The 16,449-nt window shown below is 45.5% G+C and overlaps 1 protein-coding gene and 1 long non-coding RNA gene across 5 annotated transcripts; both read left to right on the top strand.

The window, feature by feature from the left end:
* The first annotated feature begins 2,153 nt into the window (after positions 1 to 2,153).
* LOC123426215 (probable inactive leucine-rich repeat receptor-like protein kinase At3g03770) lies at positions 2,154 to 6,545 on the top strand. 4 transcript variants are annotated; one of them, XM_045110003.1, is made up of 8 exons: positions 2,154 to 3,735; positions 3,822 to 3,955; positions 4,046 to 4,286; positions 4,387 to 4,595; positions 5,140 to 5,180; positions 5,274 to 5,385; positions 5,524 to 5,811; positions 6,201 to 6,545. In XM_045110003.1, the coding sequence occupies exons 1-7, from the start codon at positions 2,382 to 2,384 to the stop codon at positions 5,791 to 5,793; spliced, it is 2,361 nt and encodes a 786-aa protein (XP_044965938.1). In that variant the 5' UTR covers positions 2,154 to 2,381; the 3' UTR covers positions 5,794 to 5,811; positions 6,201 to 6,545. The 4 variants fall into 4 exon arrangements, with proteins under 4 accessions (XP_044965938.1, XP_044965939.1, XP_044965940.1 ...); XM_045110004.1 differs by having other exon boundaries at positions 2,155 to 3,735; positions 6,263 to 6,545; XM_045110005.1 differs by having other exon boundaries at positions 2,156 to 3,735; positions 5,149 to 5,180.
* A 2,605-nt stretch (positions 6,546 to 9,150) lies between these two features.
* Positions 9,151 to 10,538, top strand: LOC123430061. Its single transcript, XR_006622841.1, has 4 exons — positions 9,151 to 9,344; positions 9,432 to 9,738; positions 9,811 to 9,906; positions 9,984 to 10,538. It is a non-coding gene; the product is annotated as an uncharacterized LOC123430061 (long non-coding RNA).
* The last annotated feature ends 5,911 nt before the right edge of the window (positions 10,539 to 16,449 follow it).

Below are 16,449 nucleotides of genomic sequence, written 5' to 3'. Positions count from 1 at the left end.
GTCGCTTGCTGCAGCCTCACCACTTAACCATACCTCACTCATTAAGCTTTGCTAGTCTTGATACCTTTGGAAATGAGACTGCTGAGTCCCTGTGGCTCACGGATTACTACAACACCAATTGCAGGTACAGGTAAGGAGATACTTTGACGTGAGCACGATGATTGTTCTATTTGGAGTTTCTTCTTCTCCTTCTTATTCATCGAACTAGGATGGGTTTCAGGCCGGCAACCTGGGATAGCAAGGATGGACATCGTTTGTTTTTGTCCGTAGTCAGACCCTGCTCTTTTTCATGATGACTATATATTGTTGTATTGTTGTGAACTTGATGTAGCTTGTGGCGAGTGTAAACCAATTCCATATACTCATATAATATGTACGTGTACTTGTACCGATATCCATTCTTGCAAAACGACGAGATGCACTTATATCCATGTCGAGGTCCTCGCGCCAATATAAGGATAGAGTTGCATCTTGGGCGTTACAGGTAGTGTGGGTGAGGCGAAGAGCGGTGGATTTTCTTTTGTCTCTTCCATGCAGCTGTACCGACAAACAACTGACGCGTCTCCCTGGCTTTATAAAACTTTTCTTCGTCTGACATAGTGGGAAGGAGAGTGGGGGAGACGGAGTTTCAATGGCAGAATCATCAAACAATGCTTGGTGGGGGCTGTGGAGTCAAAGATTCGTTAGCCACACCAATCACGCCAACTTAATATCCGCTTTCATGTTCCTCTAGTTGAAGGAAAATTTAGCCGTTTGTAGCGACAAACAATAAGGAGGCACATCCAAGTGGTACGCCTTTTGATCTGGCATCTTGAGTTGCGTTGTGCATATGTCAAATGAATACGTGCGACAGCATCTAAAGTAAACACGCCGTAATAAACGACGCGCTACGCAGACCAGGCTGATGTGTTAGGTGTTTGTCATGCTAACGGTCGGTCGTCATTAACGATCAAAGAAGTTAAGAGCATCTCCAATAGATGATGTATATTTTGATGGTCCAAATTTGGAGCACTAATAAGTGCTTTTTACATCTCCGAAAAAGGCTCAATTCCAATAGATGGTCCAAAACAAAGATGCAAAAAAAAGAGCAACTCCAACAGATGGTCCAAAACGAAGATGCAAAACCAGCTGGTGTCCGCGGGGCTGCTGTTCATCCACTGTACAGTCGCACACATTGCAAAAACATCTAAAAACAACATACAAATTATACATGTCCGCAATATACGCATGACCATAGACGGAACCACCGTGCTTGGCTTCTTCCCCTTGTGCATGGCCACTAGCATAGCAATGTCTTCTTCTTCATGCAAATCAAATTCTTCGTCCCACGATGAATCGTCCACGAATGAGGAGTCAACCGAACTCATCTACGATGCACACAACCACCGTCAAACATACTATCCAAACCCAATTTAAATCACCAAGTTTCGTCTTTTTTTACCTTGGGGAATTCCGTCGAACAACTTGTGCGCGTGGTGGAAGAAGATGGTCGGCGGTTGGATTGGTCGCTATTGCAGACGGCTGCGGACTGCGACGCGGAGGAGAACGGAGCACGGCGGCCGGCGGAGTGGAGCCATATGGGCCGTCGGACCCCCGGAGTTGGCGAATCCAGCTGTGGTTGGTTCGCGAAAAGGCGGCGGCAGGGCAGCTGCGAGACGCCCTCCGGCGGGGGAGGCGACGCGGGCTAGGGCGGCGGTGGCGACGAGGGCGACAACGACTTGGGCGGTGCCGGCGACGACTTTTGGCGGCTGGTGCTCGATCGCGGGCGAGCGATCGTGATGCGAAAGGGGAATGAACTAGCGGTTGGTCATTTGGCGGGCAGCCGCGGTTTTACATGAGTTGTATTCGTGATGTAAATTTGCATCATTAAGTTTTCATTTTTACATCTTCGGAGACGCTGATGTAATTTTGTTTACATATGAACCATTCGTTGGAGTAGCGTTTTTTGCTCGCCAAGATTTAAAAGTTAGGTATTTTTACATATGTACCGTTTATTAAAGATGCTATGAGATGAAAAGTTTTTTGAAAGGATTAATGCGCCATATAAGATCCTTGGGGGCATTTAGTAAAAATAGTCCGTAATACCGAGGACCACTGGTTACCCATCCCAGCAGTTGGTCAGGTCAGATCCCTGTGCACATTGTTTTTTCTGGTGACCAGTACCTATCTCCAATAACTGTACAAGCTATTCTCACATTAAAACTTCTCTGAGCCTCCATCCATGCTCTCAAACTCAACTTTTCCTCGCACAACTTCGCTTCTGCTCCTACTCCAGAACCAGAATCCCGGAATAATTCTTGGTTGCGGGAGTTGTTGATCCAGGACAAGGAGTCTGAAAGACAAGAGATTAGCATCAGGCCCAAGAAATCTTGTAAAAAAGAATGGGTGGAATAATCCATGGCCAAGGCCATGGTCTGCTCATCTTGCTGTCGGTGGCGTCTCTAGCATTGCTGCCGGGAGCCACGCCGCTGCAGCCCTCACAGTCCTGGTCTCTCTTCAAGCTCCGGCAACTCCTGGGCGACCCGCCGGTGCTCGGCACCTGGCTCAACTACACCGACTTCTGCTACGGCGGCGACTACAAGACCGCCTCCGCCTTGGTGGAGTGCTACGAAGATAGCGTCACGCAGCTCCACATCATGGGAGACCCCGGGGCCCGCCCGCTCCCCAACACCTTCTCCATCGACGCGCTCTTCACCACGCTGTCCAGGCTGCCAGACCTCAAGGTGCTCACGCTCACCAACCTCGGCCTATGGGGGCCACTGCCGGGGAAGATCTCCCGCCTCCAGAGGCTGGAGATCCTCAACGTCAGCTCCAACTACCTCTACGGCGAGCTCCCGCGGGGGCTCTCCCAGCTCGCTAGCCTCCAGACGCTGGTCGCGGACGACAACATGCTGGGAGGCAAGCTGCCGGGGTGGCTCGGCGGCGGCGTGCCGCTGCTGGCGGTCCTGAGCCTCCGGAACAACACGCTGCAGGGGACGCTGCCGGAGTCGCTCAAGGGCATGCCGTCGCTGAGGTCGCTGGTGCTCGCGTCTAATAACCTCTCCGGGAACCTGCCGGACTTGAGCGGTCTGAAGAACCTCCAGGTGATTGACATGGCCAACAACGCGCTAGGGCCGGCGTTCCCGCGGCTGGGGCGGAAGGTGGCCAGCTTGGTGCTCGCCGGCAATAAGTTCAGCGACGGCCTCCCTGCCGACATGCTCGCCTCGTGCTACCTCCTGGAGCGGCTGGACGTGTCGGGCAACAGGTTCGTGGGGCCTTTCCCGGCGGCGCTGCTCTCGCTGCCGTCCATCGAGTACCTGAGCATCGCCAAGAACAGGTTCACCGGGCGGCTCTCAGGTAACGCCTCGTGCGGCGAGAACCTCCAGTTCGTGGACCTCTCGTCGAATCTCCTGACGGGGAGCCTCCCCGGCTGCCTCGCCGCCCCCGTCAAGACCAAGACAGTGCTCTTCGCGGCAAACTGCCTTTCCACATCCACCGGCGACGACTCCCAGCACCCGTCGCCGTTCTGCCGGAACCAGGCATTGGCCGTCGGGATCGTGCCTGGGCAGGGACACAAGAAGACCGGCCTTCGCGCCAAGGCCGGCATTGTGGCCGGCCTTCTTGTGGGAACATTGGTTGTCAGCGCGGCGGTGTTGTTTGTGGTGAGGAAGGCGAGCGCGCCCAAGGCGAGGCCTGCACGGCGACTGGTGGAGCACGCGTCCAGCGCCTACCCTTCGAATTTGCTGGCCGATGCGCGTAAGAAGAATCAAGTTTTTTTTAGCAAAAATGTTTGAGAGTTGCTAACTTGTTTTGGTTTATGTATACAACAAACAAACAAGCAGGTTACATATCTCAGACGGTGAAGCTGGGGGCTCTTGGCATTCCGGCATACAGATCATTCTCCTTGGTGGAGCTGGAGGCGGCTACCGATAACTTCCAAGTGTCTAGCCTCATGGGGCAAGATGCTCATGGCCAGGTACTACAACCCTCTGTTATTACAATATTATTTTCGGTATAAATGGTGGAATTGCTCTCAAATCATCCAAGTATATTTGTTGATTGTCAGATGTACCGTGGACGGCTAAGTAATGGGACCCCGGTGACAATCAGGTCCCTCAAAGTGAAAAAGAGCCAGTCCTCCCAGAGCTTCACCCGCCACATCGAAATGATATCCAAGCTGAGGCATCGGCACCTAGTGAGCGCGCTGGGGCACTGCTTCCAGTACAACCTCGACGATTCCACCGTCACGCAGCTCTACCTCGTCTTCGAATACGTGCACAATGGAAACCTCAGGGGCAGAATTTCACGCAAGTTTTCTTCTCAATCCCGCCTCCCATTGGGTCTTAAATAATTACCTACTCAGCTACTCCAATCTAGTGTTTTTGTCATCTTCATCTTCATCTTCAGAAGGAACGGAAGGGCGGAGGCTGTCCTGGGGCCAAAGAATATCAACCACCATTGGTGTCGCCAAGGGCATTCAGTTCCTGCATGGAGGGATCATACCAGGCCTATTTGCGAATAACCTCAAGATCACCAACATTCTTATGGACCAGAATCAGGTCGCCAAAATCGGCAGCTACAACATCCCCATTCTGTCCGAGACCATGAAATCAGAGGTACTCCCAACCCAGCCCTGCCGTCTGTGTCGTAATGCACTCCCTCCGTTTTTAAATATAAATTTTACAGATTTCACTACGGGTTACATACGGATGTATATAGACATATTTTAAAGTACTCATTTTGTTTCGTATCTAATCCGTAGTGGAATAAGTAAAAAGACTTGTTTCCTCCGTTCCTAAATATAAGTCTTTCTATGGAGTAAAATGAGTGAACCACATTTTAAAATATGTCAATATACATTCATACGTACTCCCTCCGTTCCTAAATATAAGTCTTTAAAGATGTTTCATTACTGGACTACATACAGATGTATATATAGACATACTTTAGAGTGTAGATTCACTCATTTTGCTTCGTATGTAAACTTCTAGTGAAATATCCTAAAAGACTTATATTTAGGAACGGAGGAAGTAGTTTATAGTGGAATCTTTATAAATGATTATATTTAGAAACAGAGGAAGTATGTTAGGTTACTGGGACTAATTAACTAACCCCTCTTAACTAACTATTATGTTGTTGTTGTTGTTGTTGTTCTGGGAGGTGATGCAGGGAGGAGCTGGAAGCAAGTATCCATCGGATAGGTAGTTAGCTACTCGAAACACATGACAATATTTTTTATCCCAATTTCGGTTTGGCCGGTCCGCTGCTGTTGCTGAAAACTATCGAATTTGCAGGGTTCCTAATGGTGATAAGATTGACATGTACGATTTTGGTGTGATACTGCTGGAGGTTGTCTCCGGCAGGCCCATTAGTTCCATATACGAGGTGGAGATAATGAAAGAACAGGTTCGTATATATGCTTGCTTTCCTTTTCATTTTCTTGTCTCGGTCTCATAATATAAGAGAATATACTTATATTATGGGAGTACAGTACAATACTATATGGAAAAAAAAGTCTAAACCCAAGTTTGTGGATCGAAAAAGTTGCAATCGGCGCTGACAGCACAAGGCCCGAGCAAGAGGTGGAACTTGGTGGACCCGGCGGTCAGCAAGGGCTGCTCCGACGACTCCATGAGGACCGTCATGGAAATCTGCCTGCGCTGCCTTGCCAAGGAGCCAACGCAGAGGCCTTCAGTCGAAGACATGCTCTGGAACCTGCAGTTTGCAGCCCAGGTGCAGGATGACTCCCGGAGCAGCGAGGAGTCCCCGCTCTCACCCTCGCAGCAGCTCCATGCACAATCCGCAGAGGACTGACCACTGGCGCTAGGCCAGGTACGTACGTGCCTTTCAGCTCAAAAAAATAAGTACGCACATGGAACGCATAGTTTCTTCTCCCGTGTTCATTTGAGCTTTGTGAACAGAAAATTTTAAAAATAATAACCAAAAAGACCTTATTTTTTTCGACCATTTTCAGGGCATCGATTATGTATTTTTTGCCACCTCTTATAGGAATGTTATTTCATGGCGATTTTATGCAAGCACTTAAAACTTTTATCAATGTTGGTCACAAAAAGAATTTTTTTTATTTTACTGTTCACGGAGCTCATTTGAGTTGGGAGTAGAAGAGCACTTTCCACGTACGTGCCTTTTTTCTACATACTCTTTGCCACCTGCACATCTAACTTAACTTCCTACTACTTCCGATTCCGAATGTTGATCAGAGAATGTACAATCAGGATCTGAATTCTGAAATGACATGCTCTGGGTCTGGGGCATCTTGCAGGCTCAGAAAAATACATTATGATTCTCCATCAAGCATCATGGCTCAAGGGAAGGATTAGACATGGTATTCTCAGGCCAAGTGTACAGCAACAGCTCAAGCCGGACCCCGTGATGCATGCATATACTCTACTTTGCACCAAGAGGCCACCGGATATGATGAGTTTTCAACCGCCCAAAGGACGACTAGTAATATGCTCGAGGAATTGTAGGATGGATTGGAATGCATTCCCATAAAACCATCATGTCTTCCCAGTGTCTTGAAAATTACACTTTGTGTCTAGGAATAGAATTTTGTATGGTTTTCAACAACAGGATGTCCGCAAATTCACCTTGGCTCGTAGGTGTATATGAACCCATTCTCTAAATTCATATTTTAAAATATTAACTTTTTTTTTAAAAAAAGTCCCGCATGTAAATCCGGACATTATATATTTGTGCATCAAGTTTCGATGAAAAAAACATTTTCTATGGCTTGTGTAAAACACAATTTTTAATGCTTGATTACAGTTGTTAATGAGACATTTATTAGTCCTTTTTATACATGCCACAAAAAAATGTCCTTTTTCATTAAAATTTTATGTGCGAACCAAGGATGTTCGGATACGCATGCAGGACTTTTCTCGAATTTTTTTAACATTTTGAAATGTGTTATATATTTTTTCATAATAGATGTATATGCACCTAGGAGTCAAAACGTCACTCTCTTGTACTGCTTTGTGGATATCATGACGCGTGAAAGTTTAGGAATTAACATCAGGCAGAGATTGGAACATTATTTGACTTTTTTCAAAACATTTCTTGAATTTCAACATAATTTCTTTTTAATTCTGAACATTTTTTGCATTAAAAAATGTTTAAATTTGTGAATAAATTAAAAATCCTGGGTTTTTTTTGTATTTCTGAACAAGTTTTAAAAATGGGAACATTTTTCTGAATTTGCGGACTAAATTTAGAAGCGGGTCGTTTTTAAAAGTTTCTTTTTTTAAAAGCAAACATTTTTTAAGCATGCAAACCGTTTTGATCTTATCATACACCTTTTGAATTTGTGAACAAAAAATTGAAAACATGAAACTTTTTTGAAAATTCTTAGTTAAAAACACGTTTTTTTTAAATTCTGAACACTACATGAAAACACGAACATTTTTTTATTTCACAAAACTTGAAATTTCCTAAATAATTAAAATTATGATCCCTTTCTAAATATATGAACAAAATGGGCCGGCTCATTTTAAATTGCTCGTTGTGCTATGTGTGTGTGTTGTTTTGAGCATCATGTAGGATTTTCTGCCCACGAACTCGTCTCATTGTTCTAAAAACAAATGAACCAGTCTCATACCTTTTGACTTCCTGGACCACGCCCCTTCGTCCACCTCCTGTTCTTTCCTTCTTCCTCTTCACAAAAAAGCTCTCCCTCCTCCTCCAGATCCCCCCTTCGATCTCCCTCCTCCCCCAACCGTTTTGTTGGTTCTTTGGGGCAAATCGAAGAGGCCGGTAAGCTCCTCCAATCCTTCCAATTAGTTTTTGCAATAACTTTGTATGTGTGTAGCTTTTTCTTGCACTAGGTGTACGTATGTTTTGAAGTAAAATTTATTTTGTGATTGTTAATAGGTGTAGTTTCTGGTGTGTCTAGGTGTAGTTTTTGGTGGCTATAGGTATAACCTAGGTTTTGTTCATATTATTCGCATTAGGTTTATGCCTAGGTTTAGTTCATATTATTTGAAGAGGCCGGTAAGAATTTTGTCCATATTATGTAGGATGTTTCAGCCGGATAAATATCCGGGTCTTGATGAGTACTACGAGCAGAAGCATCATGCGGTGCTAGTTGAAAGAGGAGAGGTAATTATGATGGTGTTGATGATTATTTTTATATACTCCTCCACTACTTCGTTTGAGGGGGCACAACCCGAATGAAACTCTTTTATATGACCCTCGTTACGAGCCTTATTTTAGAAGAATGGATCTTCTTCAATTTGTGCTCAACTTTAAAGGCACACCACCATGGTTGAACGCCACGGCCCTAACCGCACTTACGGATCGTTGGAGGCCGGAGACGCACTCTTTTCACCTTCCTCTTGGTGAGATGAGCATAACCTTGGAGGATATTGCTATGATCACCGGGCTTCCTATCGAGGGCAGGGCTCTTACAGGGAAGGTTAGGTCAAATGGGTGGCGACAACGGGTTGCAGCATTGGTTGGTGTTGAATCCGAGCCATGGACTGATGAAACTAGGAAGGATCCTAGGCCATCCGGTGTGTTGTTCTCTTGGATACAGAGACATTTTCGCAGATGCCCAAAGGATGCTAGTCCGCTTGTTGTGGAGAGGTTCGCAAGAGCTTATCTCTGGAATCTTTTGACCCAAGTGGTGTTTCCGGATGGCACTGGGGACACAGCCTCATGGATGTTCTTGGATCCTCTTCGTGACTGGGATGTTAAGTGGAGTTAGGGTTCGGCGTCACTAGCCTTCTTGTACCGTCAGGTATAGCTTAATATCATGCATTTTCATTTTATTCAATGGGATATGATGCATTTTCATTTTATTAAATCTGTAGTTGGATGGAGCATGTATGAGGAGTAAGCCGACGTCCAGTCTTGGAGGTTTCGTCTGGGCCCTACAGGTTTGGATGTGGGAGCGTATCCCTGTTAGCCGGAACTTTAGGCTTGCTCCGGAAGAACCCTGGAAGTACCCATTTGACGGGGATGAGGAGCGATACCCCACTATCGCATACACATGGGCTAATGTCCAATGGACGAGTATCGCGGCTATGGGGCGGTATAAGGCATACATAAGCGAGCTTGACATGCTAACTTACGAACAGGTAAATGCTTTATCAAATTTGCTGATTTTTTTCATGGATGGTTGAGTGACTTGTTGTTATGTAGGTTAATTGGAGGCCGTACATGGTACTTAGGCAGTTCCCTCTGAGCAACATGTGCCTTCGTGACCAGCATCTTTGGCGTGTGCGGTGCCCCATGATATGCTTTTATGCGGTGGAGTGACATCTTCCTCATCGTGTTTCAAAGCAGTTCGGGGTGCAAAAACACACCCCGCCGGATTACGTTGAGACAAGTGTGAAGCTACATAAGTGAGTATTTTGTATCACGTGTTTCTCCTGTTGATCAATGTCTAACATGAAAAAATGAAACTGATGTTGTACTCTAATGCTTTGTAGGACAAATGGGCAAAGCAATAAGACTGTCATCAATTGGGAGGAGCACCACATGACTTGGGTGGACATGTGGAATGCTTAGAGACAACATTGAGTTGAAAATGATCAAACACCCGACACTGACGAGGCGGCATACTTAAGGCATTTGGAGTGGATGCGTACAGAGTACAGAGTTATCCATAAGGCTTCCTGGACTCATTCCGATTGCTTGGACTTACTGCCGAGTGAGGCTGCTGATGCTGCATTCAACAATTCAATTAGGGAGACAGTTGGAGCGCATCTTGACTATGGTCCTCTCCATGACCGAGTGGTACGTCCCTCCTTTAAAATATAAACAAGTGTCATTTATTCGTGGGTGGTATGTCACATGTGTTTTATCCAGGGCACGGAGCTATGGAGATGTATCAACGAGAGTAACGTGGTCCTTGGCCGTGCCCCATGTCCACAAACGGACGGACTTGTTAGAACTACTCTGCAGGTTTGATGCCTTGTTAACCTTTGTTTTGTTGTACCTTTGTTAGCATATTAACATGTCATTATCTTTTCCTTGCGCAGAAGGTCGCCAATCGGTGTCGCATACTAGCGGCTTTACTTTCTTGCCACGGTGTTTCGCCCACCGATGTGAGGGCACGTGTGCATTACACGATGGATGTGCAGTCTTCCGCTCGTCCGTCTTCCAGCCGGCCACAGGCCTCTTCCACTCGTCCGTATTCGAGTCGAGCACATGCTTCTTCTAGCCGAGCACATGTTGAGGAGATTGAAGAAGAAGAGGAGTGAGACAACGAGGCCGCGGATCCGAACTTCATTGAGTTTGGGGCTTCATAGATGGAAGATGCTCCACAGCCAAGTCAACCCACTCAGCCGACGGAAGAAACACGTCGAGCTAGCTCAAGAAACGTCAGACGTCCTGGCTGGCAGAACACTCCAGAGGGCTACGTTACTAAGGGCAAGATGGCTGCGAAGAGAGGGAGGAAGTGAAGTGTTATGACCTATGTAGTATTCTGAGTGTTATGATGTTGTGTGTTGAACTATGAAGTTTTTATCTTCTTAAGTATGAAGTATGAACTATGAACTATGTCTGTTGAACTATGAACTATGATGTTATGCTGAGTGTTATGCTTTGAATTATGGTGTTATGCTGTGAATTATTTCAAGGAGAATTCTTTCTATGCTGTGATGTCTGTTGAACTATGATCATTCTTTGCCAAGGAGAATTCTTTCTATGTTCTGTTCTAAGGAAACGCCAGCCAACATGGCGTTTGGATGTGAGGAAGAAACGCCAGGCACCTTGGCTTTTCAAGGTGATCCAGAAACGCCAGAGGGCACCGACGTTGAGAGCTTCTGTCGTTAAGAAACGCCAACAGAGATGGCGTTGCAGCTCTTCTCAGAAACGCCAAGCTGTGTGGTGTTTCAGGGAAATGAAAACGCCATGGTAGACAGGCGTTTTGGTGGTGGTAGGAAACGCGACACTAGACTGGCGTTTCTTTGTAGGGCAGAAACGCCATGGCTTATGGTGTTGCAGAAAGGGTTAGATCGTGAAATCTTTTCAAACTGGGTTCATTTTGTGCTCAACTTCAAACCATAGGTCAGAACAGTGAAAAAATCCCTCATGATAGCTTGCATTGGAGAGAAAAAGTTAATATAGATGCCTCAAGCTATATTTTATTACGAGAGGAAAACCCACCCCACCCCCTTTGGAGACATTTCCCCCCAAACTGTCCCACGTCCCGCCGTCCCCCTCTCTCCCCCGTCCATGGCCGACGCCCAGTCGAATTCCGGTGGCCCGTTCGTCGACCCGCCCGGAATGGCCAAGAAGAAGAAGGTCAAGGCGCCAAGGAAGCCGCTGGTGGAGTGCACGCCGGAGGAGATCGCCGAGTTGGACGCGGAATCGGCGAAGAGGAGGAACCGGAGGGCGGTTGTGAAGGACAACGCCGTCGCGCGCAAGTTCGCTGCCGAGCGCAATGCGATTGAGGCCGCGCGACGCAAGGCCGAGGTCGAGGAGAAGGAGGCCATCGTCAACAAAGCACACGCCCTCCTCATGCTTGGCATTTGTCATCCGGCCGGTTTCTCTGCAGCGGCCATCGGCCCGGCAAGCACAGGCTCATCGGTCGCCCGGTCTCCGCACTACCAGTCGCCGACGTCGCGGACCACGCCTATGTCGCCCGGCTTCCCCCCGCCAAGGCACGACGCCCACACCCGTTTCTCGGGGTCGCCGTACATGAGCGTGATCGCGCCTTCCACCCCACGCCCCTCGGCCTGCATCGACCTCAATGTCACACCTGGATCCAGCAGCGGCGGCCGGCTGTCCGTCAAGATGCAAAGAAAGCAAGCACGACCGCCGTTTGCGGGCACCATGTCGTCCCCCCGTGTCTTGTTCGAAAAAATGCCAACACCAATGGCACTGGTCAATGACCCCTACTGCACCCAGTTCATGGAGGATGTGATCTACAACGGTGGGCATGTCCCTACCTACGATCCCGAGGAGACCCAAAGTCAGGATGGCCACGCCCAGTTCGTTGCCGATGAAGAGGCCGATGACCGTGCTGACTACGACCATGGTGACTCGTGGCATGAAGACCATGACATCTATTGCGAAGGTGATGGTGATGGTGATGAAGATGAAGGCAATGACATTGATATTAGTGGTGAGCCATTGTTCATCGACGAGCTCATCCAAAGAGCGGAAGCACAAAAGAGGAAGAAGAGCATTTGCACGAGTTCATACACACAAGATGAGGACAAGTTGATTTACAATTGTTGCATGGAGATTAGCCAAGATCTGAGGACGGGAGCGCAACAAAAGGGCCTAGTTTTTTGAACGAGAGCAGTACCTGGAGCTTCAAAGGAAGAAGATTGAGATGGAGGAGGCGGCCCAGAAGAGGAAGATCGACCTGACGGAGGCGGCCCGGTAAAGGCAGCTCGACATCGAGGCCGCCAATGTAGAGGCCAGGAAGAGGCAGCTCGACATCGAGGCCACGAATGCCGCAACCGAAGCGAAGGAGGTGGTCCTTGCGATCATGAGTGTGGACTTGACCAAGATGAGCGAGAAGACGAGAAGCTGGTTCGAGGCCATGCACAAGGAGATGCTCGACGCCGACGGCCTGAACTAGGTCGTCCGATTGGCCGTGGCCGTTCTTTTTTGGAGGCTGGCAAGGGTGCCGCCCGCTGGCTGTGTTGCCGGCGAACAAAACTATTCATTTTGTAGGCTGGCTGTGTTACCGGCCGCTGGCTTTGTTCCCGGCGAGTACGTGTAGGCCGGTGGCTGTGTTGTCGGCGTGAACTAGGCTGCTGGTATTTGAAGCGTTGTTCTTTTGGAGGCGGACAAGATGGGGCCAAAGGATGCGGTCGCGCGCTGGGCGTACGGCCACCGCATCCCAGGACAGGCCCGGACATGACCCGATCGCCCTATCCAAACGGACAGAATCCAAGCAAAACGGACGTCCATTTAGGGTCGTGCGGTGAAGTTGACCTAAGAAGCACTATCATGACGCTTCGGCTACGAACGGCCAGTCGACAGCGTATCCCATGCCGTCGCCTTTCTTTATGGTCTCTAGCCAGTGTCAATCCCGAGTCGCAATCCTCTTGAGGCCACTTGTGGGTTATATTTTTTTCCCATGGTTCTGTTGTAACCTATCAACAATATGAACAATCCTTGTTGGTACAAAGCCTGAAATACTTTGCCTTTCTTTACCGTCCAAGCATGAAACCTTGCTATTTGATTAAGTTTAGCAGGTGATATTCAGTTAACCTAGTATAAGTAGGGTAATACTCTTTGCACGCTCCTCAAAGAGAAAAATTGTTATCCATGGCGCGTGCAGATTTACTTATTATATTTCCTATTGTCCCAAAGAAAATAGAATTGTACATTGAGCTTTATAGGACTGATGTGCAAAAAAGGCAGGAAACAAAATTTGTAATCACTAATAGACATTTGGTAACTTACCAATTAAACATCAAGTTATCATATATTCATTTATTTCTTTAATTTCTACACATAAATGTACAATCCTCATGATTTTAGGCTCTAAATAATATACAAGGTAATGATGGTAATGCCTCCTTACACTTGGTTAACTAACTCAAAAGGCAATTTAGATATTTAAACTAACCAATTATATACAGTGGGAATGGAAATGCCACCTTTTCTTTTTGTTAGTCCATGCCTAAGGATGCAATGGATAACAACACAATATAATGCACGGGAAGCCGTTCCATGCTTTTATGATTGAAGTGTAGAATTTCATACCTGCACGTTGTTTGTGAATACATTATGTCTCAACAAGAAAGAGAGATAGAGTATCCCGGTGATGCAGCAAAATATGACCATAGCCATTGGCACTTATTATTATCTTCTCCCGTTGCAAGGGCTCTTTTGGTATTATTAGATCTAAAATAATTATTTGGCTACATTATTTGTAATATACTTAATGAAAAACTTAATTAGAGAACGCTCCGTTCTCAAGGGAACTACCGAACTACTCGTGGCCCTTATGATATCCTAGAGGCGTGTAAAATTTTCAGGTAGGGATTGATACCGATTTCTTTGGGAGCAACTAACACTAGTAGAAAACTAGTCTTATGTTGGGCCCTTTAGTCCCGGTTTGGTTTTGGACCGGGATTAATGTCACCATTAGTCCCGGTTCGAGAAGCTAGGCTTTTGTCTCGATTCGTTAAGGGTCTTTAGTCCCGGGTTGTGCCACGAACGGGGACTAAATGTTTGGTGGCAACCGTTCGCCTGATGCGAGACCCTTTAGTCCCGGTTAGTGTCTCAAACCGGGACTTAAGGGGTCGTGGAGACCATTCGGCTGCCCCTTTAGTCCCGGTTGGTGGCATAACCCGGGACTAAAGGTCCAAACGGTTTGCATTCCGCGTCGTTTCACGCGTTGAAAACAGAACCGTACCGCGAGGCAGAGTATTCTCTCTCGCTATGTTCGTCTCCTCTCTCGCTCTCTCTTCTTCCCCTATCTTCTTCCACCATGAATGATCCAATCACTCGCTACGAAGAGGTGCTCACACATGGCACGACTGAACTCAGTGGCGTCTACACAGACAACAACGCCATGGTGCCGCGTTTGTTTTTCCTATTTCGAGGAACGACTTGAAGATGCGGAGGAGAAAGACAAGTTCATGGGGCCTGATCTCAAGTACACGGCCAATCAAGAAGGTGTTGCCGTCATCCAACTTTGTCTCAAGAGAAATGTCTTGGTCTTCCAATGGGCAAGGTAAGTTTTGAGGCTTTTCTTTGATCAAAGGTTACGAAAGTTGCATATAGGATAGCAATATGTTCCATTTGAATCCTAAAGATAAATTTCTCTTTAGTTGTAGTGAAACAATTTTCCTTGTTGCATATTGGTAAAACCGTGGGAGAACATATATATATGTCATAGTTAATTTAGGGTTTCTTCATCAATTCATAAGATATGAAAGTTGCATAGGATACCAATATGTTCCATTGGAATGCTAAAGATCAATTTCTCTTTAGTTGTAGTGAAACAATTTTCCTTGTTGCATATTGGAAAAACCGTGGGAGAACATATATATATATATATATGTCATAATTAATTTAGGGTTTCTTCATCAATTCATAAGATATGAAAATTGCATAGGATAGCAATATGTTTCATTTGAATCCTAAATATCAATTTCTCTTTAGTTGTAGTGAAACAATTATCCTTGTTGCAGCAGTATGTAACATTTGTTCCATTTTAGTTTATTGTTGTTGCACAAATGACAAGCAGTGTCCAGTACTCATGGACTTCCTTCGCAGCGGCATACGTTTTGCTAGCGTTGATATAAGGAACGACAAGCTCAAGATGAGGCACAACTTTGGTATTGAGATACCAGCTGACTGCCATATTTGTTTTATGCAAAAATTTAGGTAACTTATGGATAATTACGAATGCAATAATAGATAGTACCATAAAAAGTTTGAGGGCAAATGAAACTGTCTTGCATTTTTATAACTTAAAAGGCAATTAAATAATAGTGTTGGCCTCTGTTATAAATGTTTTAAGGCACCAAAATACTTGATAAAAAGTTAGTTTCGATTTTATAAATACCAGAAAATATTTGTAACCCCAACATGATTTTTTTCCAGGTTTGCAAAAATATTTAAACCACTTATTAAAAGAATTTTGAAAATCAATAGGAATTTTGAAAAGAGATATAATTCCATTGTGATCAAACATTGTTTAGGAAAATAACCTGGCTTAAGAAAAAGAGGTTAATGTAGCTAAACCATAGAAGAACCTTTTTCAGAAGAATTTTGATATTTTTTTCACTAGATGATTAGATGTATAGAGAAAAGTTAAGGAATTTTGACATTTCAGAAATTTTTGTATCCGGCTAAAAAAGTTAAAGCGTGTCTATGTTTGACCAACATTATAGCAAAACATATAATGATTTATAATTAAATTTTGACAAGTTTCACTATTTGAAAAAATAATACAGTTAAGTTTTGTTTTGTGTTGTCTATAGTTAAGAAATGTATACAATATTTAGGAATTGAGAGGGTATGTATGAATACAATGTATAGAAAAATGTTGATGAATTTTGAAATTTGCAATTAATTAGTACATATATGTAGACAATAGATTCTCTTAGTCCTTTAATAATGGATTTATCAAGAATGTCCCCATTATGCATGTGTACAAGTTGATCCAATTTTTTTTATCTAATCTACGTACCCTAGCTAGCTAGCTTCTATATGTCACATTGTATGTCAAAGTATTGAAGAAATCCATGGCTTCATCATTAGCTGGTAGTAATAGACGCATGATGCTATGAAGCTCTCGAAAGTTGTTTTGGAACGGAGTTCCTCATAGGATAATTCGTTTTTTGGTACGAAGTTTAGCAAAGTCCTTCCAAATAGCGATATTCGGATGGCTCTTGTTGAGCATCGTACCAAAAAGCTAATTAGCCTATTCGGGACTCCGTTCCAAAACAACTTTGGAGAGCTTCATAGCATCATGCACCTATTACTTCTAGCTAATGATGAAGTCATGGTTTTATTGAATCCTTA

The sequence above is a fragment of the Hordeum vulgare genome, chromosome 2H, assembly GCF_904849725.1.
Source record: "Hordeum vulgare subsp. vulgare chromosome 2H, MorexV3_pseudomolecules_assembly, whole genome shotgun sequence".
In the NCBI taxonomy this organism is placed as follows: domain Eukaryota; kingdom Viridiplantae; phylum Streptophyta; class Magnoliopsida; order Poales; family Poaceae; genus Hordeum; species Hordeum vulgare.
This window is presented reverse-complemented; position numbering and strand designations above follow the sequence as displayed.

Coding starts and splice junctions, on each gene's coding strand:
- LOC123426215 (XM_045110003.1), top strand. CDS start 2,382: ATGGGTGGAATAATCCATGGCCAAGGCCATGGTCTGCTCATCTTGCTG. Junction 3,956..4,045: donor GGCAAGATGCTCATGGCCAG/GTACTACAACCC, acceptor GTTGATTGTCAG/ATGTACCGTGGACGGCTAAG. Junction 5,181..5,273: donor AGCAAGTATCCATCGGATAG/GTAGTTAGCTAC, acceptor TCGAATTTGCAG/GGTTCCTAATGGTGATAAGA.